Source organism: Neovison vison, chromosome 9 (genome assembly GCF_020171115.1).
Source record: "Neovison vison isolate M4711 chromosome 9, ASM_NN_V1, whole genome shotgun sequence".
Classification (NCBI taxonomy): domain Eukaryota; kingdom Metazoa; phylum Chordata; class Mammalia; order Carnivora; family Mustelidae; genus Neogale; species Neogale vison.
In genome coordinates, this window is record NC_058099.1 from 23,649,823 (window position 1) to 23,676,155 (window position 26,333).

Below are 26,333 nucleotides of genomic sequence, written 5' to 3' on the forward strand. Positions count from 1 at the left end.
CGCATGGTTAACCAAAACGAAGTTATACTGTGCTCTTTATAAATTTTCTTTAAGTGTTTATGGTCTTCATCTTTCCAGGTAAATACATTTTAATTTATGTAAAATTAAAATTCTAGTTCCCTCAGTGGTTCCAAATGATTTATAATTTATAGTAGGATGATCCAAAGTAGGTTCCAATTTAGGGTCATGTATTGCATTTTATATCTTAGTCTCTTAAATCTCTTTTAATCTAATGCATACCCATCCCCACCTTTTTTAATCACCATGACTACTGGAGGAAACCCAGCCAGTTGTTTTATGTATCTCACTTTTTTTTTTAAAGATTTATTTATTTATTTGAGAGGGTGGGGAGAGAGAGAGAAAAAGTAGCAGGGAGGTATAGAGGGAGAGAAAGAGAGAATCTTTTTTTTTTTTTTTTTTAAAGATTTTATTTATTTATTTGACAGAGCTCACAACTAGGCAGAGAGGCAGGCGGGGAGGGCAGGAAACAGGCTCCCCACTGAGCAGAGAGCCCAATGCGGGGCTCGATCCCAGGACCCTGAGATCACGACCTGAGCCGAAGGCAGAGGCTCAACCAATTGAGCCACCCAGGCACCCTGAAAAAGAGAGAATCTTAAGCAGTTTCCATGCTGAATGCAGAGCCTGATGTTGGGCTCGATCTCACAACCCTGAGATTATGACCTGAGTGGAAACCAATAGTCAGACACTTAACCGACTGAGCCACCCAGGCAACCCACAAAACACATTTTTTTTTAAAGATTTTTATTTATTTACTTGATAGACAGAGAGAGATCACAAGTAGGCAGAGAGAGAGGGGGAAGCAGGCTCCCCGCTGAGCAGAGAGCCTGATGTGGGGCTCGATCCCAGGACCCTGAGACCATGACCTGAGCCGAAGGCAGAGGCTTAAACCACTGAGCCACCCATGCGCCCCCACAAAACACTTTTTTTTTTAAGATTTTATTTATTTTTTTGACAGAGAGAGATCACAAGTAGGCAGAGAGGCAGGCAGAGAGAGAGAGGGGGAAGCAGGCTCCCCACCGAGCAGAGAGCCCGACGTGGGGCTCGATCCCTTGACGCTGGGATCATGACCTGAGCCGAAAGCAGAGGCCCCAACCCACTGAGCCACCCAGGCGCCCCACAAAACACATTTTAAAATGGTGAAATCCAGGGGCACCTGGATGGCATAGTTGGTTAAGTGTCTGATTCTTGGTTTCAGCTCTGTGCATCCCCTTTAAAAAACATAAAATGTGTTTTGTTTCACTTACTTCCAGTTTCACAAACTTCTAGTTATAAAGTAAATAAGTCACGGAGATGAGAAGTACAGCTTGGGGAGCATAGTCAGTAATACTGGAATCACGGTGTGTGGTGACGGATGGGACTGTACTCACCATGGGGAGCGCGGAGTCATGTGTAGAACTGTCAGATTGCTGTGTCGTAAGCCTGAAACCAATAACGTTGTATGTCAACTGTACTTCAGTAGTAAAAAAGATAAACACGATTTGTACCTATCGAAATGCTTTGTTTTATATGCCTTATATGTACATTAAGTAATTACATACTGTAGTACATGCTCAAAAATTTTTACTGGTAAGGCCACAAGCATCAAAAATGTTTGAAGACTTAGGATATGCAGGTGTTTATTACACTCATGTTTATTGCACTCATCTTTCAGTTTCCTGGAGGTTTGAAGTGTTTCAAAATAAAAGTTGGAGGGGGGAAAAAGAAAACGAAGAGCAGAAAGAAAAGTTTAAAAGTCCTTAAACCTGTCAAATTGAACAGGGTAGTATAGCTGGGGCGGTGGGCATTTCTCTCAGACCTCGCTGGTGGTTTCAATGCTCAGGGACATAGGAAGATGATGCCATGTGTTCTGTGGTTATTTCCAGAATCTATCTTTACCCCCCACCCATTGTCTTTTGCATCACTGTTTACTGAGTAGGGACTGGAGGCCAGACCTGATTCTAGGAACTGGGACCATAACGGGGGGGCTGGCAGGCAAAGAAGGCCCCTCCATAGGCAGTGGCGCCATTTATCATGGTGGCATCTGACCCGCTTGCCCCGTTCACCTGTTATCTGTCTTGCTGTTTCCTTGTCAGGATTATGAAGAAGCTGTGCTCTTATTACTAGAAGGAGCTGCCTGGGAAGAAGCTCTGAGACTGGTAGGAAAACCTTTAAAATCCTCCCTGTGTTAGGTGCTTAGCAGAGCAAGAGTGCAGGGTAGAAAGGTCAGCTGGAATCCCTTGTCTTCGGAGGCTAGCAAAATTAAGTCAAAATAGTTAGGCTCCTGCTCTAAGGATAAGCAGTATTTTAAAAACCTTTTAAAGAATTGATTCTTAATGTTTGGAATTAGTTTTTTAAATGTGAAATATTACTGGTTTTTACCAAAATGACTTAAATGCTCATTAGCTACCTTGTAGCTTGAAAATAATCTGGTGACCTCCGAAAGTCATCCATTTCCTTCCAAATGTCTTACCTCTACAGTGACATGCGTTTTCCTGCCTAAAACTACTGTCTTTTTCCTTTTAGGTTTACAAATATAACAGACCAGATATAATAGAAACCAACATAAAGCCTTCCATTTTAGAAGGTAAGGGTTGCATCTCAGAATTCTACATTTGGAAGTGTAGAGGTGGGGAAGCGCAAAGAGAAGGATACTGCCTGTTATTACATCCTTTAATCATAGAGTTGATCAGAGTTTTGACTGGGTTTAACACTTAATTCTGATTAGAATTTTTAAATATGCTAACTGTCAAATGGTAGTATGTAAAATACTTGAATGTTAAAAACGTGATAAGATACGGTTAAGAATATTTTTATTTGTAGGGATGCCCAGGCGGCTTAGTCAGTTAAGCATCTGCCTTCAGCTCAGGTCATGATTTCAGGGTCCTGGGATTGAGCCCCACCTTGGGCTCCCTGCTCAGCAAGGAGTCTGCTTCTCCCTCTCCCTCTGCTCCTAATGCTTATGTGTGCATGCACACACACACACTCTCTCTCTCTCTCTCTCTCTCTCTGTCAAATAAATAAAATCTTTTTAAAAAAATCTATATTTGGGAGTAATTGGTAAACTTGAATATGAACTAGGTATTAGATAATACAGTATTCTGTTAGTGGCCAATTTCTTACATACTATGCTTATGTTAGATAATATCCTTAATATCCTTTTTTTTTTTTTTAAATGATTTATTTATTGGAGAGTTGGGAAAGGAGCAGAGGAGCAGAGGAAGATAGATTCTCTAATCTTAAGCAGACTCCATGCTGAGTGTGAAGTCCAACACAGGGCTTGATCCCACGACCAATGAGATCATAATAATGTCCTTATTCTTTTTTTTTTTTTTTTAAGATTTTATTTATTTGGCAGAGAGGCAGGCAGAGAGAGAGGAGGGGGGAAGCAGGCTCCTTGCTGAGCAGAGCCCGATGTAGGGCTCGATTCCAGGACTCTGGGATCATGACCTAAGCGGAAGTCTGCAACCCAACCCACTGAGCCACCCAGGTGCCCCAATGCCCTTATTCTTAAGAGAGATGTTCTGAAGTATTTAAGAAGGAAGGATCATTTGTGCAACCTACTCTCAAAAGGTTCCACAAAAATAATAGTTGTATATGTGGTATGGAGAGAAACAGGAAGGAAAATGTTTACAGTTGGTAAATCTAAGTGGAATATATATTTATATATTAAACCAGGTGAGTTTTACCAGTTCTGGAATACTTGGGTGATCACTTTGACTCCTTAAAAGCAAGATGGAAAAGAAAGACATCTGTTTGGCTTACAGAAATTTCCAGCAGTGGGGGTTGGTTTTAAGCTCTGCCTTTTTTAGCACAGTCCACACTGTGAGTAGGATCAGGCCTTTCTGATGTGTACATGTGCTCACACGCTTACCCAGCCTGCGTCCCTCCTCTCCCATCCTCATTAACACCGTAGGAGAATTCTTTTCATAACATTTGCTTAGTTACGTTGCCGAAAGCATCCATCCTGACCCTCCAGCTGTCCATCTAGCTGTCTCTTGCTTGGATTTTCTCCCCTACTGAGTTCTAGAAAAATGCTGACTCTTCATTTGCATAGGCCTAATACCTATGTTTCAGAAACATCTCAGTGATTGTTCTGTTTTTGTTAACAGCTTCCTGTATACTCCTTTTCTTTGCTAGTCTGCTCTTGGGTACTGAGTCTTTGTTCAGGTGATATTACTAATTTAGTGCTAGAGGGCATTCTAGGATGATGTTGATGAACTCTGAAATTTGAAATTTCAATGTGTAGTTCATTCTCCTAAAACAATGTAGGTTAATTCTCTTTAAGGAAAAAAAAAATCTTGCTTGGAAAACCTAGTAATCTGTTTCTTTTTGTTAAATTCTTATTCCCTCACTGCCTTACTTGAGTGTTTTTCTCTTTTACTTAAACATCTTGTTCAAAATATTTTCCATCCGCACCCCCAGCCCAGAAGAATTATATGGCACTTCTGGACTCTCAGACAGCCACATTCAATCGCCATAAAAACCGTTTATTGGTGGTTCGAGATCTCAAGGAGAGGGCACAGCAGGTGAATCTGGGTGAGTGTCTACATGGAGACACTGACAATTGGGCATGGTGGGGACATACCATACTTTGTCTTAGCTGCTTATTGTGCCTCCTGCACGGTGATTACTGTGCTGGGGGATGTTTAAGTCCTTCGTGAAACCCCTTGAGGACTGTGTATGTCTTGTTTGTGTGTGTTGGGGAGGGCTGGGGGCAGGACCAAGCATGAATGGGAAGAGCTCTGCCACACATGCCCTACACCCCCTACACCCCCACCAAGCAGAGCAGAATGAGTGTCCTCACCTCCAAAGGTTCCTTTGCTTTCAGAAAGAAAAGAAGAGGAAAAATAACCTTGGTACTGGTGTGCTGGTGTATGGTAGTAGTAACTGTATTTAATAATTATCTCATTTCACTTTGAGATCGACTTTCTAATAATTTTCACCCATCCTCAGCTATGCCCTGGTGAACTATAGTCCACTTACCCTATTGAAGGTAAAGCTACATCAGCGGGGAGTTTTCATTCCGTATCTGGTTCTTCTTTTGTAGATGATGAGCTGCCCCAGGGCCAAGAGTCTGACCTCTTCTCTGAAACTAGCAGTGTCCTGAGTGGCGGTGACACGAGCAGCAGATACTCCCACAGCAACTCCAGGATATCCGCGTACGTATCACGTTTACGTAGCACATGGATGAGGCCCTGGGTGTGTGGACAGAGTGCAAGGAAGGAGGTCAGTTTCTCATCCGGACAGTGCAGGGGAGAGAAGGACAGTCCTCAAGGCCGGGATTTGGAGTGCAGGGGCTTTCCCCACATACCTGAGGAGTTAGACTTGGTGTTGAAATGTTTTTCTACTGCAGCTTTGTGGACCGTGTGTTTGTCTGTACCCACAAGGCCTCTACTCTGGCACTCAATTTTTATGACATCTGATTTCATTCATTTAACAAATATTAAGTGACCAGATTATGTGGGCACTTAAAAAATTAAAAGTTTATAAAGGAAAATGGTATCAGGCATCTTCAGTTCAAAGTCAGGATTAGAAGAGATTATTAATATAAAATAAGTCATCATGCATATGCAGTGTAGCATTCGGTCAGAAAACCCATATGCTAGTTGTAGTGGATGTTACCAAAATGTTTAAGGAGATGTGGGTTATAAGAGCTTATAGTCATCCTTGGGAAGCATAGAACAATACAAGATATAGTATATTTAAACTGAATCATGATGGGAGGCCTGGGTGACTCAGTCGGTTAAGTGTCTGCTTTCAGCTCGGGTCATGATCTGAGTCCTGGGATCGAGCCCTGCATCAGACTCCCTGTTCAGAAGGAGACTACTTCTCCCTCTCCCTCTACCTGCTGGTCCCCCTACTATGTGTGGACACACGCATGCTCGTGTTTTCTCTGTGTCTCTCTGACAAATAGATAAGGTCTTAAAAAAAAAAATAGATAAGGGACACCTGGGTGGCTCAGTTGGTTAAGCAGCTGCCTTCGGCTCAGGTCATGATCCCAGCGTCCTGGGATCGAGTCCCACATCGGGCTCCTTGCTCTGCAGGGAGCCTGCTTCTCCCTCTGCCTCTGCCTGCCATTATGTCTGCCTGTGCTTGCTCTCCCTCCCTCTCTCTCTCTGACAAATAAATAAATAAAATCTTAAAAAAAAAATAGATAAACAAACTGAAAAATAAAAATAGATAAATAAACAAACTGAATTGTGCTTTATGAATTCAGAATAGAGATTTATGAGGTTATATGGAGTGATCAGAAACTGCAAGAGAGTCAGTTAGAAACTGGGCTTTTCAGGGGCTCCTGGGTGGCTCAGTGGGTTAAAGCCTCTGCCTTCTGCTCAGGTCATGATCCCTGGGTCCTGGGATTGAGCCCCGCATCGGGCTCTCTCTGCTCAGCAGGGAGCCTGCTTCCCCCCTCTCTCTCTGCCTACTTGTCATCTTTGTCTGTCAAAGAAATAAATAAAATCTTAAAAAAAAAAAAAAAAAAAAGAAACTGGGCTTTACAGAGCCAGGGCGAGAGTCCCAGACAGGTGGCATAATTAAAGACCTCTGAGCAGGAGAGATACAGGTATCATATATATTTTATTATATCCAAATTTCAATGTGCCATGTCTATGTCTCATTTAAATTTTTCTTTAGATTTGTTTTTCATTAGAAAATTTAAGCTGGTGGTTCTGTTGTTCTAGCTCTCATTATCAAAAATATAACCTCTGTATTTTAATTAAAAGTTCAAGGCCAGATACTACTTTTTAGGGTTTTCCTTATTATTTCCTGTCTGTAAGACTTGCCTTTCCCAAATTTATTTTAGCTATCACTCCCAACACCTCATCACCATTTTCCCCCAAATACACATACCATCTATAGACTCTCTGGGTTCCTAGAAAGTTGGTGGCCAACAGGTACATTCATTTTAATCTGTTCAGTGCAAAGAGAGCCCCTTTTATAACATCTTTCAAATTTCTTCTAACAGGCGGTCATCTAAGAATCGCCGCAAAGCAGAGCGGAAGAAGCATAGCCTCAAAGAAGGGAGTCCGCTGGAGGATCTGGCCCTTTTGGAGGCCCTCGGTGAAATTGTACAGAGCACTGAAAAATTGAAAGGTATGTTCTCAATACTGATGATTCTTGCCCCCCAAAAAGGTAAAGGGATAGTACAGAGTTTAGCAGATAATTACGATACAGTTTTCCCAACTTGGGAAAGACAGACTTTTGGCAGGAAGTTTCATTTCAGGGCACGTTCCTGAACCAGCCTCAGTTGGGAAGCTAAGCCTTCCTCCACTGGGCCCTGCCCAGCCCCGCTGGGAGACATTGGTACTGAAGCTGGGGAAAAGGACTGTGAAGATACCCTTTCCTGCTGGAGCCCCGGCGTGCTCCTTTTCCTTTTTGTAGTAGACAGGTTGAATTATGAATTACTCCAGCATTTGGGGAGATGGAGGAAAATGTGGGAGATGGCAGCTGCAGTGTAATATTAAATATTTTTTTGCTTGGGCAAGAAATTGTGTTACGATCCTAGCAATGGAGCTGGGGACCCAAGTTAACCCCTTTCTCGAATTTCTTCTCTCTAGATGAAGTATACCATATTTTAAAGGTGCTCTTTCTCTTTGAGTTTGATGAGCAAGGAAGGGGATTACAGAAGGCCTTTGAAGATGCCCTCCAGCTGATGGAAAGGTCACTTCCAGAAATTTGGACTCTCACCCACCAGCAGAATTCAGCTACACCTGTAAGTTTTCCTCAGAGACAGAACGTGCATTTTTAAAGCCATTTCACAGGTTCTTAATGTTCACATGATCTCTTGAAAGTCAAAGCCAGAGTTTTCCTTGTTCTTAAAAACATGATATGCCATAGTTACATTATCCTAGGCTTATTTTTAAGCTGTCACTAAGAAGATTTTCTACTTGAGTACACCTTACCCGAGGTTAAGTTTGCTTTGTTTCTCCTTTCCACGTGAAACAGCTGCTGTGGAGAAGATGGGCAAGTTCAACTGTTGCCCCAGCCTTCAGTGAGATTAGAGTAGGGGAAAGAGGGAGACAGGGCCAGAGTTGGCCTCTCACATCCCTGTGCAGACTTTGGATCGTATCAGTGTTTTTTTAAAGTAACCCAGACATGGGCCCCTGGGTGGCTCTGTCAGTTAAGGCTCTGACTTTTGATTTTGGCTCAGGTCATGATCTCAGAGTCATGGTATGGAAACCTGCGCCGGGCTCCGCACTCAGCACAGTCTGCGTGAGACCCTCTCCCTCCCTCTGCTCTGCCCCTTCTCCACTCACACGTGCTGTTTCTCTCTCTCTCTCTCTTCTCTCAAATAAATAAAATTTTTAACAAGAAAAAGTAAACCAGACAGTTGCTTTCCGTATTGTTTTACGGATTATCTGACTTGTTGCTTCTACTCTTGTTACAAGGAGCTTTGCTGCTCATGTTTAAGGCAGTCGTGTCCTGTCAAGAATTCTGATGTTTTGTCATCTGTTTATTGTGTGAGCTTTGCTCAGTCTCTCACACCTCAGGCCTGTTGTTAAGAGTTCCTGTTTTGATTTAGAATGGCTGGTGTGTCAGGTACGCTTAAGGAAAAGAACGACAGCTATTATTTGAACAGAAAGAATTTAATATAGTGAACTGGTGGAACAAGTATTGGACAACTGAGAAGGCAAAAGGAGAACCCAGAGAAGGAGCGCTGAGTTGGTAACTGAGGGAACAAGGAAGAGTTCAGGTTTACTGTAGTTCAGAAGCGTGGAGGTGGGTCCCTACTGCGCCGGTTCTTGACCCTCTGAGAAGGGGTGCCAGCCAGCTGGTGCTGATACTTCTGAGGGGGCTTGATGGCTCTAAGTGTAGAGAAATAAGGAAACTGAAATGAATGGCTACTCTGAGGGTTAAGAACTATTGAGTGAAAGCGAACAGCACGTCCCTTTTCCTCCAGCCTTCTCTTCTTCTGGTGTCTGCTATGGGCAGAGTGTAACGAGGCAGCTGACAAAGGGCAGAATGTTTTCTCAGGTTCCCAGTCCCAGCATCACAGGCTGGGACCACAAGCCACAGAGAAGGGTTTGGAGCCTGGAGAGAGACTGGTTTTGAACTCCTTGATTAGAAACACATAAGCTTTACTGGGGCCTTGATTTCCTCATTTACAAATGGGGCTATACTTCCCTATATGCTTCACTGGAATGTTCTGAAGGTTAGATAAGAGGGTAGATGTGGGCACATTTAGCATACCTTGAAAGTAAAAGTTGAGAATCAGTACCCTACAAATACTTGAATTTACTAAAATAGGTTATTTCATAGAAGAAATGTGATCATCTTCAAAACTGTAGTGGTTTTGAAGCTTAGCAATTTATAATACCTCCTCATGCTCTCCCCTACCCTCTTCTAGTCAGATCATAGTAATTTAAAAAAAAAACTTTTAATATGTTTTTTAATTTTTAATTTTTTTTAATTTAAATTTTACTTAATCTACAGTGCAGTACTGGCTTCTGGAGTAGAACTTTGTGATTCATCACTTAAATAATTTACCCAGTGCTCATAACAAGTGTCCCCTTTAATCCCCATCCCCCATCTAGCCCATCCCCAGCCCCGTCTCTCCATCAACCCTCAGTTTGCTCTTTATCGTAAGCGTCTCTTATGGCTTATTACCTGCTCCTTTTTTTCTTTTCCCCCTTCCCATATATTTATCTGTTTTCTTTCCTAAATTCCATATATGGGTGAGATCATATGGTATTTGTCTTTCTCTAACTGACTTATTTCGCTTAGCATAATATACTTTAGCTCTACCCATGTTATTGCAGATGGCAAGATTTCATTCTTTTTGATGGCTGAAGATCATATTAATTTCCTAGACACCAACTTGAACAGTCTTCTGGGGAAAATGGTACACATGAGTTTGCTTTGGTTGGTGAATTATGGTAATGGCACAGGTGCAGGATCCCCTGAATCATGTGAAAGTGCTTTGAGCAGGACATTGCTGCTGAGAAGGTTTCCCCAAGGGTATGCACGCTGAGCCAAGTGAAGACAAAGCAAAGGGCCTGGTGTGTGCCCCCCTGAGCCTTACACAAACGTGGAATTCCTGTGAAGGGTCTGGTTTTACCTTGAACACGTGTACATAGTTTGCATTCTACTCCCTGATACATGCATGTATTTGTTGTTTTTTTTTGTTTTTTAAGATTTTATTTATTTGACAGAGAGAGAGATCACAAGCAGGCAGAGAGGCAGGCAGAGGGGAAGGGGGGAAGCAGGCTCCCTGCTGAGCAGAGAGCCAGATGCGGGGCTCGATCCCAGGACCCTGAGATCATGACCTGAGCTGAAGGCAGAGGCTTAATCCACTGAGCCACCCAGGTGCCCCACGTGTTGGTTTTAATATCAAAATTCCAACAGATCTTTTGAAGGCGTTTCGATGCTCTGTGTGTTCTATAACCTCTTGTACTCCTCCCCTTAGGATATGGCTTATATTCCTTAAGATTTTCCTTTTTTTATTTTCCCCTTATCATTACCTTGTCTTCTGGAAGAAAGGAGATTTGGAGGTCTGAGAGATTGGAACACCTGGCAAAGTAAAAACTAGAAAGGAGAAGAGAATTACTGTGCTTGATAATTTGAAATGACTTGCTATTTACTGCTGGTAGAAACTTGGCCTTTGGTATGTGCGGTCATCAGAAGTGTAAAATAATCTTTGCTGATCTGTTTTCTACTTAGGTTCTAGGTCCTGATTCTACTGCAAACAGTATCATGGCTTCTTATCAACAACAGAAGACTTCAGTTCCTGTTCTTGGTTAGTATTGTTTTCTCTTCAAATTATCACAGTATTTGGCAGAAGGAATCTCTTTCTCTATGTGTCGAGAAAGTCAGTGGAGTCAGGAAAGATCAGGTATTGACAACAATTTTCCCTCAATTTTATGAGTATATCTGTAATAAAATTGACTTAGTGCTATTAGTTTTGGGAACCAGAGGGGTGGGGAGCCCAACATGACATTAAATGTATAAATTTTTAAAAGATCATCTGACATACACTTGTCCATACAGGCACACCATAGTTGAAGTTTGAGTCCAAACAGTCCAATTTATATATATATTTTAAGGATTCTCCCAAGTCATCATTTTTGGTTCTTGGCAGTTATGCGCTGCATCTTGGGGGCATTTTCATAACCGTCTTCAGGATTGACAATATAATTTGAAAGCAAATCCAAAGAATGTTAGCATTTTACTTGCATTTCCTATTTAAGTTTACCGAAAATGTTTTATTTTTTATTTGTTGTCAGGGGAGATGATTCCTGATTAGATTGTGTAGCCCTTATATTTTAAAGCCCCAAAAGCTCTTTTTAAATTTAGTTAGAAACTTTTTTTAAAAGATTTTATTTATTTATTTGACAGAGAGAGAGAGAGAGATCACAAGTAGGCAGAGCAGCAGGCAGAAAGAGAGGGGGGAAACAGACTCCCTGTTGAGCAGAGAACCCAGTGCGGGGCTCGATCCCAGGACCCTGAGACCATGACCTGAGCCAAAGGCAGAGGCTTAACCCACTGAGTTACCCAGGCGCCCCTAGTTAGAAACTTTTGACAGATCAATTTGGTGCTTGAGTATTTACCCTTTAGGTGGATCAATCAAGCATACCAGCCTCTTAGTTTTCAAATGTTAGTGGTATGTTCTGAAATAATTGGGAGTCTTTACTACTGTAACTTGGATTTTCCAGAATTTTTTTTTTCCTTTAAATACTGTGCTATACTAGCTTTCTGATGACATTTGAAGTAGCCGTGGGTGTTTACACTAAATTTGGAGTTTAACAGTTAATGTTGCTACCAGGAACAAATGAGCTATTTCCTATCCAGCTTATGTCATGTATTGGGACAGTAGCTGCTGTATTCCTAGCTCCCCTTCTTCCTGAAGGCTGACAAGCTGCTTTTGCTATCAGTCCCAACATATACTTAGTTCTGAGATGCTAAGAATACATCTTGGACCAAGGCAGCTTGGTCATTGCTCAGTTTGTACTCCACAATCCAGCTGTGATTTCTGCCCCATTTTCCTCACTACTGGCCTGATGCTGACCTTCACATGGAGTTTGGTCACACCTTTGCTTCAAGTGTCCTGGTGGCTTTATCGAAGAGCACTTTCATTTTCCAGCTGAGCCTTAGAGATGCTATTTGAGGCTCCTCATTATCTGAGTACATAAGTATTATCAATGTCCTTGTGGTTACAAGATGGCATAGGGAAAGAGAGGTTCTCATAATCTAAAAATAGGCAGATGAACTACTGACAAAGTCCCAAGCAGTGTTCTGCAACTGCTCCTCCCTAGCCAAAGGAGGAGTTAAGTATGCTCACACGGCCTGCAAGTGGGGTCCGTGGTTTGCTAGGCATTATCTCTGTTTCATGTTCCATGTTTACATTGCAGTGTTGTGCAGATCTGTTGTAAGTCTTGCAAAAATGTAGGATTTCATAAAATGGATTTAAGTATTTCAAGAGAAGTGCTTGAATCATCATAGCTGAGTTGGGCTTGTTATCATTGATAACAAAGTAACTGCTTCAAGTGGGAATGATTTCGACTATCAAAAGAGTAAGAAAAGCCCTTGGAATAATTGATAAGATCTTCAAAGTATTTTTGCAAAAATAACCCTTACACTGTGAAATTCAGACATGGGAAGGTGAAGGATGTCATGTTTTATTGTCATAATAGTTTGTCAGCACAGTTCTTTCCTGCTAAAAAGTCAGTGCTTGGTATTCTTAGTTAAATGTAGATATCAAAATTATGCTTATGTCTAAATTTTTAACAAGAATATTTCCATAACTTTTTAAAAATGTATTTATTTATTTATTTATTTGAGAGAGAGAGAGCACAAGCCAGGGGGTAGAGGCAGAGGGGGAGAAGCAGACGCCCACTGAGCAGGGAGCCTGATGCAGGGTTCGATCCCAGGATTCTGGGATCATGGCCTGAGCCAAAGGCAGACATTTACCTGACTAGGCGCCCCTTAACTTCTTTTTTTTAAAAAAGATCATCAGGCACCTGGGTAGCTCAGTGGGTTAAGCCTCTGCCTTTAGCTTGAGTCATGATCCCAGGGTCCTGGGATCGAACCCCACATCGGGCTCTCTGCTCAGCAGGGAGCCTGCTTCCTCCTCTCTCTCTGCCTGCTTCTCTGCCTATTTGTGATCTCCGTCTGTCAAAAAAAATAAAATCTTTAAGAAAAAAAGATGTTTAAAAAAAGATCATCTCATTTATTTTTATTTAAATTCAATTAATTAATATGTAGTATATTATTAGTTTCAGAGGTAGAGCTCAGTGGTTCATTAGTCTTTTAAATACCCCCGTGATGTCATGAGCACTGGGTATTCTATAAGATCATCTCATTTAAAGTTTAAGGGCTCCTGGGTGGCTCAGTGGGTTGAGCCGCTGCCTTCGGCTTGGGTCATGATCTCAGGGTCCTGGGATCGAGTCCCACATCGGGCTCTCTGCTCGGCGGGGGGCCTGCTTCCCTTCCTCTCTATCTGCCTGCTTGTCTGCCTACCCGTGATCTCTGTCTGTCAAATAAATAAATAAAAAAAAATCTTTAAAGTTTAATCACCATTTCACGCAAGTTGGTGGGCCTTGCTAATAATGAATTTCCAGTATCAGTGTCCGTATATAAAGAAAACCTCCTGTGGTCTTTTTGTCTATCTAACTTTTTGTTTGTTGGAGCAGAAAGCACTAATGGTGTGTGAAATTATAAAACTGATGAGGTTAATGGTGAAAATCTGGATTGTACAGAAAAGCATGTTAAAGAATATTAAAATTTGATCGTTTCTAATACATGTATGTATAATATGAAAATCATGTTTTTAAAAACACTCTAGAGCATTTTTCTCACATTGGTTAAATATGTTTAAAAATAATTTTTAATGTTTGTGTGGCTCATGTATATAGATATACTTTGTTGGAAGTGTATTAACAAGCAATGCCGAGAAAGAACATCTTTTTATACATGTATTTTCTCGTATCTCTGCTGCCTTTATATATGTCTGCTCCCACAGATCTGAAAGAGGGTTCTGGTGGAGCCATGTCACTTCATCTTGGGGTGTTGGGTGACAAGATTATTTAAAAACAAAATCTTCCAAAAAATAAAGAAAAAAAGGAAAGAAAAGAAAGAGGGCCTGGGAGTTTTGTTTGACAGTGACAATTTCACCCCATCCGTCTTCTCCTCCTCCATTTGCTTTTTTCCAAGAGTAGGGACATTTTTATTGATCATGTGTAGAATTTTTTTATCATAAAAGTTTTCTCTGTTCATTAACTCTGTTTTTCAGATAACATTTTTTCTCTTACAATTTTTTTTCTCTTATAATTGGGGAAAATTTTGTAGATAGTGAAATGTAAAATTTGATGAGATTTATTAATTACATATGGCTTTGTAACCACCACCATCCCCTCCCATTCAAAATCTAGAACATTCTTTGAATCACTCAGTGGGCGTTCTTTTCTTCTACCCTTCACCTGCCGGAAGTGGAACTCTCTGTTCTTGGGGCAGGGCCTTCAGGCTGTGTTTGCTCTGACTGGAGGCTGGAGGGTAACAGGAGCTTTAGCTCTCTCTGGTCTGATGGTTATCTTGTAGCTGCCAAGCCCAGGCACTAGTTTTATCGCAGAATTACTGCCTCAGCTCCCCCTAGCAAGAAGGTGTGTCTGTCACAGTTTTCCTTTCCTTTCTTCTAGATGCTGAGCTTCTTATACCCCCAAAGATCAACAAAAAAACCCAGTGGAAACTGAGTCTTCTAGAGTGAATGACCCCCAGCAGAGGTGGTTCTCCTTTCCCTTCGTCTTCGGGGCCTGGCCATCAGGAGCTGGGAAGAGTAAGATAGCGATCTGCCTTGGCAGCGTGGAGAGCTGCTCCATACAGCAGACCTAAGCAGACACCAAGCATTTCTGCTTTATTTTGCGTATAATTTTAATTAGCAAAACCTTACGCTTTAACCAGTATTGCAACATTTTGTAAGAATTACTGCTCTTTTGTTTAGTGCTGTTCGAGAGTGTGTTTCCGGTATTTAAGCACCGAGAAGACTGTCTTTTATTCCCAGCTACCAGTCCCATTCATTTTGGGACCTTCGACAAGTCACATAATTAACTGATTCGTGCCTCAGTTAATTGGGAATAATGTTTCATGGCTCCTACCTCAAAAGTGTGAGGAAAAGAAAATAATGTTGTTTGAGTATTTTATGTTCTGGGAGGAGAGCATTATGTATAAACAACATGGCTATTTGTGCTACCAGCAGTTGGTGAAATTGAATCACTTAAATGACTTCTTCACCTGGAACTAAAGCAGAATAAAAAGCTAAATATATCCTTTGAAATTCTAAGCTTTCCTATGCCGACAGCTGTTGACTTTGTAATCTCGTACCACATCACGTGCTTCCAGTTAGAACTGTATTGAGCTCCAGGACTGCAGTGTCCACAGGGACTCTCTGCTGCCCGTGAGTTTTCTGTGAGGGAGTCAGCAGTATTAGAGCTGGCACCCATTAGCATGTCGGAGACAGTATCCCGCACGTTGAGTATGGTGAACGGTGTGCACGATTGTTGAGTTGTTCCTTTTTTCTCCAAGTAATTGCTGCTTTTAACTAAAAGGTTTTTGTCTGTGTCAAGGCCATTTCATTTATTTTTCCTTAAGGTGCTTCACAGACCTCTTTTAGTTGCTTTCTTTGGAAAAATATGAGAATGTTTCTCTTTTGGATTAATCTAGAAAAAGCTCAGTTCATTTTGACAACGGTTTTGTGGCTGATTCTTGGGTAAGGTTAAAAATTGCTTCCGTGCCCTTAATACCAGACCCAGACATTCCTGACTGTGCTTGAGTGGAAATGCTGCCTCTGATCTGCGGAGTTAGAGATATGCCCAGAATTGTAATTAAAGTCATTCCCTAAATAGCAAAATGTAAATGGTAGAGTCTAGGTGTTTTTGCTTATACAACTCAATTTCTCTCCATGTCTGAAAAATTTTTTTTTAAAACAATGGAAAGAAAAAGAAGGTATATCCTGCCTTATAGAAATCTACTTTATGATTTATACCCATAATAGATTGCTGTAATTAAGGGCCTCACATTGAAAGGCTGAAAGTACTTTGTGACCACTCTTTGGCTTGGGTAAGTAAACATAGTATCTTATGTGGCATTTTAATATATTCTAGCGCTCTTGCTATGATAATGGTAAGGGCACCCGTGCCTTATAGTTTGGGAATAGAAGTAAATGTGTTGTTGATAATAGTGTGGTTTTTCATAGATGTTCTATTCCTTGAGATGTTCCATTTCCTTGAGATAATGTATTGAAGCATCAAGAAAGAATTTGTGTGAATACAAATACCTATCAATTACTAGCTATTTTCCTGTGAGCAAGATGGAATTTTGTTCGAAAGGCAGCAGCCTAGAGCAGACCTTCCAAACAAGGTCACAGAAGAATTCATGGGGAAAGTGCGGTGTATGGGAAGAAGAGAAATGTCTGGAAATGATAAACGCTTAATTTGGGGAAAAGGCTCTGTCAAGGTCCTGGAAAAGAATATATAAGTCTTCTACTAGATTTGAACTCTGCCCCAAAGCAAGTTCATGCTGCAGTAAGCTAAAAACTCCAGTTGTTTTGTTGGTCCCACTGAGTCAGTTTTGCTCGATGCTGCAGACATCAAGAGGGAACTTGCAGAGGACTGTGTCTCTCAACCCATTTTAAATATACATTTAAAAAAGAACAGAGGCAGGAGGTAATGTTTTTGTTATGTCTTTATGAGTGTAGTTTGATGTAATTTTTTAGCACTGCCCCATCTTTTAAATTCATTTTCCATGTATTATACACACACACACACACAGGTTTACCTTTTAGGGATTATTCATAGCTATAATTGAAGAGGGTGTTTTCAAAAATAAATAAAACTAATGATTCTTATTACTTAAGGTTACTACAAGTTTGGGAAGGCAAATCAGCTTTTTCCTCACCTCCTGTGCCTCCTCGTAAATTTGTGCGTCACTGGAAGCACCACCTGAACAAGCCCTTAGGAATTTATGGCTGTCCTTCCTTGTCTGCCATATTTATTAGTAACCGAGGTAAGGAGAATAAACATCTTAGAAGCTAGGTAACCCATTAACATCCCAGAAGCTGTAGACAAGTCAAAGCTAATATGGTGACATTTGGGGACACTGAATTGATTCTTTTTTTTTTTTTTAAAGATTTTATTTATTTATTTGAGAGAGAGAGAGAGAGACAGTGAGAGAGAGCATGAGCGAGGAGAAGGTCAGAGAGCGAAGCAGACTCCCCATGGAGCTGGGAGCCCGATGTGGGACTCGATCCCGGGACTCCAGGATCACGCCCTGAGCCGAAGGCAGTCGTCCAACCAACTGAGCCACCCAGGCGTCCCCACTGAATTGATTCTTGTGTCATTATGTTCCCTAAGCCCTTCTGCCTCATGCCTATATTAATCTCACTGGCTCTGGAGTCCCAAGGGTTTTAACATCAACAGATGTTCTCCTGGTATACAGGGAAGAACAAGGCCGTGGGTCCACCCATCTTAGTGTCCTTGGACAGAGACTTTTTTTTTTTAAAAGATTTTATTTATTTGTGGGAGAGAGAGAGAGTGAGCACAAGTAGAGGAAGGAGCAGAGGGATACGGAGAAGCAGACCCCCTGGGATCATGACCTGAGCTGAAGGCAGACGCTTAACTGACCGAACCACACAGGCACCCCTGGACAGGCGCATTTAATTTCACTGAATATTGCCTCGTGTACCCATTAGTACCACTGTGTACTTTAGCACTATTGACATTTTGGGTCATATCATTCTTTGTTGTAGAGATCTCTCCTGTGTATTATAGGATGTTTAGCAATATCTCTGCCCTCTGCCCACTAGCTGCCAGCACTGTATATCCCCCACTCCTGTTCTGATAACCAAAACAAATTTTAGACATTGCCACGTCTCTCATTGGGATCAAAATTGCCCCCAGTTGAGAATCACTAAACTAAGACGACTTTCATGTACTTACTAAAACTATTCATCTCTTCCTCCCTCTCTTTCATGAGGATGACTTTTTTTTCCTACAAGGGGAATTGTGTGAAGATCAAGTGAGAATTCATGGAAATGGGTTGTGGTGGGTTTTTTTTGTCTTTTTTTTAAAAAAAAAAGATTTATTTATTTATTTTTAAAGGTTTTATTTATTTGACAGAGATCACAAGTAGGCAGAGAGGCAGGTAGAGAGAGAGGAGGAAGTAGGCTCCCTGCTGAGCAGAGAGCTGGATGCGGGGCTTGATCCCAGGACCCTGAGATCATGACCTGAGCCGAAGGCTGAGGCTTTAACCCACTGAGTCACCCAGGCGCCCCATTTTAGGATTTATTTATTTTAGAGAGCATAGGGAGCAGGAGAGAGAAACTCCAGCAGACTCTGTGCTGAGTGTGGAACCCTGCCCTCCCTCTAACAATGTGGAGTCCAATCTTATGACTTTGAGATCATGATTTGAGCAAGAGACAGATGCCTAACTGACTGTGCCACCCTGGTGCTCCCATAAAGGTATTTTGAAAAAGGTACATAGCTATTCAGCTTTATATTGGTACTTTTCTCTTTTATTTTTTTTGGTATGTTTTCATTTTAAACTGCAGCAGAACATTTAGACCTACTGTGGCCTGGGGATTTCCCTCCAGAACTAGCCTTTCATGCTTCCCCTTCATCAAAACTCACCTTTTTGGGGATCCTTGACTTGGGATCCATAGATACTTAAGGGATTTAAAGATAGTATGTTTCTATAGGATTGGTTTTCTATGTATTTTATTTTATGCATTTTAACATATTATTCTAAGGAAGGGTCCAAAGGCTTTAGCACCCTGCCAGTGAGGTCAAACGTTAGAATTAATCAAATTTTAACCTGCTCAACAGTGAATGTTCATGAAATGTTGGGCAGAAACTGAGGTTAATAAGACCTTATACCGCCCTATGTACCCAGCTGCTAGGTGATCCTCTGATACTGCTGGGTAAGGTTTAGTCACCCTTGCCTAACTCTAGGAACATGAGAAGCCCTTCTGTGTCGGGCTGTACTTCTCTCTTCCAGCTTGCTGGTGCCTGTCAGCCGTATTTACTAGGCCTGGATGCAGGGTTGGGCAGTTAGGTCTTTCGAGGCAGTCTAGGCAAACCTGGATACTATGAAGATAGCTTGGTAGGGCTTCTCCCTAGGCATGGTAGAGATGCCAGACCTCTTCTGTGAGTGCTTGAATGCCTAGGTGCCTTTGGGTGTGCATGTGACTGAAAACCATGGTAAGGGACACTTCGGTGGCATAATCAGTTAAGCATCCCATTCTTGGTTTCAGCTTGGGTTGTGATCTCAGGGTCATGAGATTGAGCCCGTGTCAGGCTCTGCGCTCAGATACTAGTATTTCAGTGTTTATCTCTATTTTTTTTTTTTTTTACATCAGTTGTGTGAAGTAGGCCTTTGACAGATCACAAGTAGGCAGAGAGAGAGAAAGAGAGAGAGGAAGCAGGCTCTCTGCTGAGCAGAGAGCCCGACGTGGGACTTGATCCCAGGACCCTGAGATCATGACCCGAGCTGAAGGCAGAGGCTTAACCACTGAGCCATCCAGGCACCCCTGAAGTAGGCCTTTGAATTCAATTTTATAGGTAAGTAGACTCAAGCCATACAGTTAGGTGGTAGTGAAATAGGGTTTCAGATCAGAGTTCAAACCCATTTCTTTCCACTGTTTGATGCTGCTCCCTGCCAGTGTTCAGATGCTGAGGTTGAGAGACAGGACAGAGACTGTACTGGGGACTGTTCTGAAAAATCCGTGTTCCATTTTAAAAAGTGGCCCTGTAAGACCACCACAGAACATGCTGGGCCCCAAAAGGGCTTCTCTGGTCTTGAAGGACTGAATCTTCCTACTGGCTCCTCAGTTGGGGTAGAATGACCAGTGTAGGGCAGGTTCCCGCAAACCTACATCATTAGCCCCAGAACTGCCAACCTCTATCCCACGCCCATCCCCAATCCCAGCTGTGTATCCTACAGGTTGATGGGGAATCCAGTCTAGTGGGTGATGAGCAGCTGAAGAGTTGCCCCTTCACACACACACATACACCTTGTTCATTACATGCAGGTTTCAGCAGCCAGTCACCATGATGGTTTGGTAAGAGCTGTATTGAGACATAAGTTCCTTTTGGAACTAAGGGAACTGCTTTCCCTTAGTTCCAGCAGGAACCACACACCCTAGTCCACTCTTCACAAGCCTTCATGAAGCATGAAGTGTGCTCTGCAGCTCTGTGGGAGACCGAACCATTGTAGCAGACTTCCTGTTGTTGATCAAAAGGAATATTCTATATGCCCTAAGCATATATGCCCTAAAGCACTGACTCTATATCTTTATCACGCTCCCTTTCTGGGATGTAACAGTGTGATCTTTCTTAAAACGGGATACAAAAAGGGACAGAATAAGGTTAGAGCTAGTTTTTCCCAAGAATGTTCAAGCAAGCAGCACGTAATACGTGCCTTTGTTGTTTCACCCACATCTCCAACTTCGTTTGGCACATGCTGCATTCATGAACTTGCTCTTACTGAGTCAGGAAATACAGACACACGCTATGGAGGGAACACGAGGATCGTTTAATACTACAGAAGCGAACGTGCGAATGTAGCTCCCTATGCATCGGACGGGTGCTCACCCAGCAGAGCGGACGCATGGCAGCCACGCTTGGTCGGAGTTCAGAAGCACCTTCTGTAGAGGAAGAAAGGCCCGTGTTCCTCGTACTCAGAGCGGTGGACCCACAGGGGTTGGAAGCCCTGAAGCGAGGCCAGGATGGAGCCGCCTGTCCACACCGCTGTGTCTCTTTCGGGCAGCACGTTGACCTGCGGATTGTCGTTGGGACACATGCTGCTCAGCTCCTTCTGCAGGCGGTTGGGGAAGCCGCTGAGCATAGTGCCCCCCCCACACAGCAGGATGCTGCCCATGAGATCCCGCTTGAGGGCAATGTCACACTTGTGAAGGCAGGACACAGTCTGGGTGTGGAGCCCCAGCTGCATGGACTTGATCAGAGAAGGCTTAAAGAACATTTCTGCGCACAGGAACCTTTCCTGGCCCAGGTTTATCACCTGCCCGTCAGGCAGAGTATACTGAATTGTATGCTCGGTGGCTGGGATTTTCTTCTCTTCGATGGGGTCCAGGGCCACAAAGCAGCATTTCTTCTTGATGTCCTCCACAATCCCTATCTGGTCCTCGGTGAAGTGTTTCCCCGCATTATTCATCAGGCCCATCAAATAGGTTGTCAGGTCAGAGCCTGCATAGTCCAGACGTCCGGTGATGCTGGGCAAAGGATAACCCTCGTAGATGGGGACCACGTAGGACACGCCGTGGCCGACCTCCACCACCAGGCCAGAGGTCCTTCCGTAGGAGTACATGGACAGGCGGGACTGGTAGGCGATGTGCATTGCAGGAGTGCTGAAGGTTTCAAACAGCATTTCAGCGTACTTCTCTCTGTTGGTGTGTGGGCTCAGGGGTGGATCTGAAACCAAGACCGCATGCTCCTCTGGGGCAATCTTCATCTCTTGATGGAAGAGATATTCCCAGATATCCTGCACTGTGTCCCAGTCCACGATGATGCCATGCCGCAGAGGATTAATTAGCTTGAGACGAACCCCTGGATTGATGAGGTCCCGCCCCACGAATGTCTCCTTGCGATTGTCCCCGGTTTTGGCGGTCTCCATGTAGGGCTTGCCCACTGTCGATGAGATGATGTGGGTGGGCTTCGGCAGCCCGGCAAAGCCACATTTGCAGGAGCCAGTGCCAAGGTCCACGACCACTGCTTTGGTCACCACTAGCTTGGATTTCTCCTTGCCTGTCGTTAATTTAGCAGGTTCTGGCTCTGAATGGTTACAGCGGACCCACACTGCCCGCTTCGCTGGGCCATCTTTTAAGGAGGCAGTCTGGAGGATGTGTGATTGTAGGGGCGCCTGTTCACCCACTTTCTTGGCAGGCCCATCCCCGATGATTGATGCCTGGGGAGCCCACATGCTATCAAGAGCCATCTTGCTCTCAGAAAGTTCCTCGATCCCACCGGCCTCGAGGCCTGAAAGGCTTATATCAGAGGGCAACTTGAGAATTTTCCCAACAATGACATCACTGATTGTGACGTAATCTGGTGACCGGGGGCTTTCTAGATAGTGGAAACCTGTGTCCCATGTTAGGGTGGATTTGGGGTGGTGTCTTAGAGGTCACTTAACCTTTTTCTAGATTTGATAATAAACCTGATTTTAGCCAATCAGTTATTTATTGAGCACTTGCTACATGAAAGGACACTGGAAATAAAAGGCAGCTGTGGAGGAAAAAAAGACAACACTCTCTGCTCTTGTAGACTTTACACTGTAGTCAGTGGGGGCTGAGGAGAGAGGCAATGGCCAAGACAAACAGCTGTTGGGAAATGGTTAAGGGCAATGGTTAAGGGCAAAAGAGAAAAGGCAGGGAAGGGTCTTGGGGATGGTGGCCATGTTCTGGGCTTGGGCAGGGATCCCTGAGAGGGTGACACTTGAGCGAAGACCAGAAGGAGGGGACGGACAGTGCCACGTGTGTCGGGTGTATATTGGGAGCAGCAGATGCAGATGTTGGAGGGGGTCAGCAAACTAGTGCCGGCCCCCTGTGTTCCATAAATCAATCTTTATCCGAACACAGCCATGCTCATTTAATGTACAGATAGTAGCTTACGTACTATCTGTGCCTGCTTCTATGCTATAACCTCATTGCCACAAAGAGTTCACAGCCCGCCACCCTGACGATGCTGGTTATCAGGCCCTTTACAAAAAAGGTTTTTTGGCCCCTAACTTAGAGGATCCCACTCCCCGTGTGCTGAGTGGGGACAGCAAGGAGAAGTACGTGAGGTGGGAGAAGGGGGTGGGGAGGGGGAGCAGCCCACATCCATCCTCTCGGGCCACTGCTATGACTTTGGCTCTGACTCTGCATGAGGTCAGAAAGCACTAGAGACTTGCGCACAGTTGACACTACCTGATGGAGATTTGGGCAGGACTGCTTGCTGCTGTAGTGACCGCGCCAAGCACTTGTGTCTCAGTTGTCCCTTATGACAGCCTGCAGAAGAATTTTTAGTCACATGTGTACACATACACCTTCACGCGGGTCCTTGGGTCGGCGATGAAATCAGACCATACAGAGTTGCACTGATGAGAACACTGAGGTTCTTAGGTGCATGGCTCGCCTGTGGGATCCAGCCAGTGGGGGCCAAGCTGTCCTGACAGGGACTTCATCCCAGGGGTGTGGTGTGGACACACCTCAGTGAGACCCAAAATGTGTCTCTAAGCACACGCGGCCATCATCTCACATGACATCTCTGCAGATAGGCACGGTGGGGCTGACACCCGTCACTGTCAGGGCATCCAGAAACCAGCTTTTTGTTACGCGGTCCCACGCTTTTCATGAAAGAGTCAGTTGCTCCAAAGGGGGGGCTTTCCCCTTTGAGGAGGTTACTGGGGATGCTTTTGGTTCCTTGTGTGGGGTAAGAGAAGAAAAGCACCGAGACCAGTCTTGTGACCGCCTAATGGGGGCAGTCATGCTGTCACCTCAGATGTCTGCTTGGGTCGATGGGTAGAGGATGAGATAGCATTGAGTTTTGAAAGAAGAGGAAAGTATTTCTCTATGCCTGGCTGCCTAAAAAACTGTGTACTTGCCCGTTCTTCAGTGGGGGTTTGCATGGCCAACTTGGATCGTTTGACTTCGAAAGAATGTTTATGTGATAACCAAAGGCACATTTCATGTAGGGTGACCAATTTTTCCTTCTCAACCCTCGTCTTGAATTCGGACAGATGTGCAGCTGCCTAGTGCATTGTCACTGCCCTGGATTCCTATAAATTACTGTAAGAGCCTATGCTCCTTTCCTGTGGTCGCTGTCACAAATTACCACATACTTATTGGCTTCAAACACGGATTTATTAACTACAGTTCTGGAGGTCAGAAGTCCGCATTCTCAGCGATAGTCAAGCTATTGGTGGGACTGTGTTCCTTCCCAAGGCTCTGGGTGATCATCTTTGGCCTTTTCCAGCTCCCTACAGGCCACCTACATTCTTTGGCGAGGGGCCCCTTCATCTTCAAAGACGTGTCTGACTTCTGCCTCTTTTGTCCTATCTCAGACCTCATCCTCCTGTCTGGCTCTTATTAAAACCTTGATGATTAGTTCAGGGCCACCGTGATAATGCAGGGTAACCTCCCTATCTCAAACTCTTTAACTCCTATCTGTGAAGTACCTTTTGCCATGAAAGATAACATTCACAGATTCCAGGGATTAAAGATGGGGACATCTTTTGGGGGCCTTTATTCACCCTGTCCCTTGACCTGTGCTTCCCACTTCGCTCAGACACTAAAGCCTGCCAGGCTGGCTTGCACATGTTCCCCCCTCCCAGGCTTACCCCTCTTTGGCTCTTCCTTTCAGTATGGGTGGGGAAAGGTGCCGTGCCGGCTTAAAGACACCCTCTCCTTCCTGTCTGTAAGGCCTAAGAGCGCAGGGACTCTTGGTCTACCCCAGATCCTTCAGGCTAATGTCACTGGATGCTTTTCACTCCTTTTAGTTCACCTCTCTGGATTTCGCATGCTTGGACGCTCTCTCTTAAATGAACCCCCTTGCTCTTAGCTTTTATGTCCTCCCTTTGTCTTCCTTCTCTCCTCTTGGGGGTCAGGAGACAGTTAATGGTATCGATGATGGGAGAATATGGAGACCCTTGGCACACTGCACTCCAAACCTTCAGTGCCTGGCATGCAGAAGCCCCTGTACTTGTTACTCACCATCTGAGGTACTCGTGGGCTCCCAGGGATCTCTGATGAGGTCCCTCCTGGTTAGAGGCACCCTCGGTTGCCCAAAGTATCTCAGGTCATATTTTCTTTGGAATTACACCTACTTGTGCTCCTCTGGCCCAAGGCTAGAAAACTGTGAGGTGATCCTTCCTGAAAGCAACTTTGAGGCCCTCTTGTAGTGGAAGAAAAAACTGGAAAGATGAGACCCAGAAACACATCTCTCCCTGAGCTGGTATCCTTGCTCTGGCTTTTGAGACACCACCTACCCTTGATTATGGAAAGAAAGGTGAACTGGGTCACTGTGATCTTAGCAGCTATGGGAGGGCAGAAAGATAATCTACTAAGGAAAATGCCAAAGTACAGGATTTCTTACGAATCACCTGGAGATTTTTTGTTTTGTTTTTGAAGGAGGACGGTTTGGGATGCAGGGCCCTATGGAAACTTAGTGACTTTGCCTGCTCTGGACGACAGGCCATCTTTCTTTGCTTTGGCGGAGGTGAGGGATTCATCCTTCTATCTCCCTCACTCCCCACAGCTGGTCTAGTCATCTGATGTAAATGCAGTGTTTGAGGTGAGAGGTGTCACAGGAGCAATGAGAGAAGGCCTTAAATGCTAGAGTGACAACTTGGGTTGAATGGGAGATATTTGGGGAGCCAACCAAGTGGATGAGATTCTACCTTCTAAACTTCTGGAGAATCTGTTCGTCCTTCTCTTCCGCACCGTCCCAGCCTGGCTTAGGTCTCCTTCAGGTCTTACAGGAATGTCTTCCGTGGCTGTGCCCCTCTACATCACAGCTAAACACAGATCTTGTCTAAATTTTCCAGCGGTCAGATCTGACCACCCCCCTGCTTAAAATCTTCATTTGTTCCCCACCTGTCCTCCATTTAACCCAAGCTCTTACTCCAAGTGTTAGAGGCCCTCCCTAGTTGGCTCCATAAACTCTCTAGCCTCATCTGTTTTTCCAAACATTTAACTCCTAGAAGCTCCCAACATTTCCTGCTCCCCCCGACCCTGGCCTTTGCACAGGCTGTGCTCTTTGCTTGGGATGCCGTCCCCTCCTCCTAGCTACTTGTCAAATACCCACATGGTAGTTGACTTAGGATCACCTCTCTCTAGAAACTGCTGACTCCTTCCCTCCAGTAGTCACTCCTTCTTCGTGCCCCTTTGTTCTCCCAGTAGACTTCTACCTACAAACTTGTCTGCATCCGTTCTGTCTCCTTCCCACCTAGAGGGGACCCTGCTGTGGCCAGGCTTCTGGCGTCTGTCACTGGCAAGCTGTCCTGGGCTGGACCTGCCACCAGCCCCAGTAAATGCTGAATGAAGGGATGAGGGTACTGTTGGAACCTTCATGCTCTAAGATCTGGTGCACACAGTTGAATGAATTTGAATAAAAATGCAAACATTTCAAGAGCTGTTTGCTCCTGAGCAAGTCATTTGAATTCTGAACCTTCATTTCCTCAGCTCAGCCCTGTACCTCTCAGGATTCTAGGGAGTAACATATGTGCGGTACTTGGTACAGTGCCTGGCTTACTGTAGGGGCTCAAATATTTATTATCCTCTCAGCCAAGAAGCAGAGAAGGGAAAGGTGTTCAGTCAGTGCACAGGGCATTAGAAGCAGGGGTGGAAGGGGAGG

The 26,333-nt window shown here is 44.0% G+C and overlaps 2 protein-coding genes across 2 annotated transcripts in view; one reads left to right on the forward strand and one right to left on the reverse strand.

Annotated features, from left to right (window-relative positions):
* Positions 1-15,276, forward strand: part of ELP1 (elongator acetyltransferase complex subunit 1) — a 59,597-nt gene extending 44,321 nt beyond the window's left edge. The window contains exons 30-37 of the mRNA XM_044265187.1: positions 2,094-2,156; positions 2,524-2,584; positions 4,423-4,536; positions 5,048-5,159; positions 6,965-7,092; positions 7,557-7,711; positions 10,660-10,735; positions 14,631-15,276. Coding sequence (XP_044121122.1) covers positions 2,094-2,156; positions 2,524-2,584; positions 4,423-4,536; positions 5,048-5,159; positions 6,965-7,092; positions 7,557-7,711; positions 10,660-10,735; positions 14,631-14,698 — 777 coding nt within the window. The 3' untranslated portion in view covers positions 14,699-15,276. The remainder of the gene's footprint in view (positions 1-2,093; positions 2,157-2,523; positions 2,585-4,422; positions 4,537-5,047; positions 5,160-6,964; positions 7,093-7,556; positions 7,712-10,659; positions 10,736-14,630) is intronic.
* Positions 15,277-20,600: 5,324 nt separating this feature from the next.
* Positions 20,601-21,936, reverse strand: ACTL7A (actin like 7A). The gene has a single exon (XM_044265189.1). It carries the CDS (start codon positions 21,934-21,936, stop codon positions 20,617-20,619), a length of 1,320 nt encoding a protein of 439 aa, XP_044121124.1. The 3' UTR covers positions 20,601-20,616.
* Between the last annotated feature and the right edge of the window lie 4,397 nt (positions 21,937-26,333).

Excerpts from the sequence above, each read along its gene's own strand:
- ACTL7A (XM_044265189.1), bottom strand. The coding sequence starts at position 21,936 with ATGGCTCTTGATAGCATGTGGGCTCCCCAGGCATCAATCATCGGGGAT.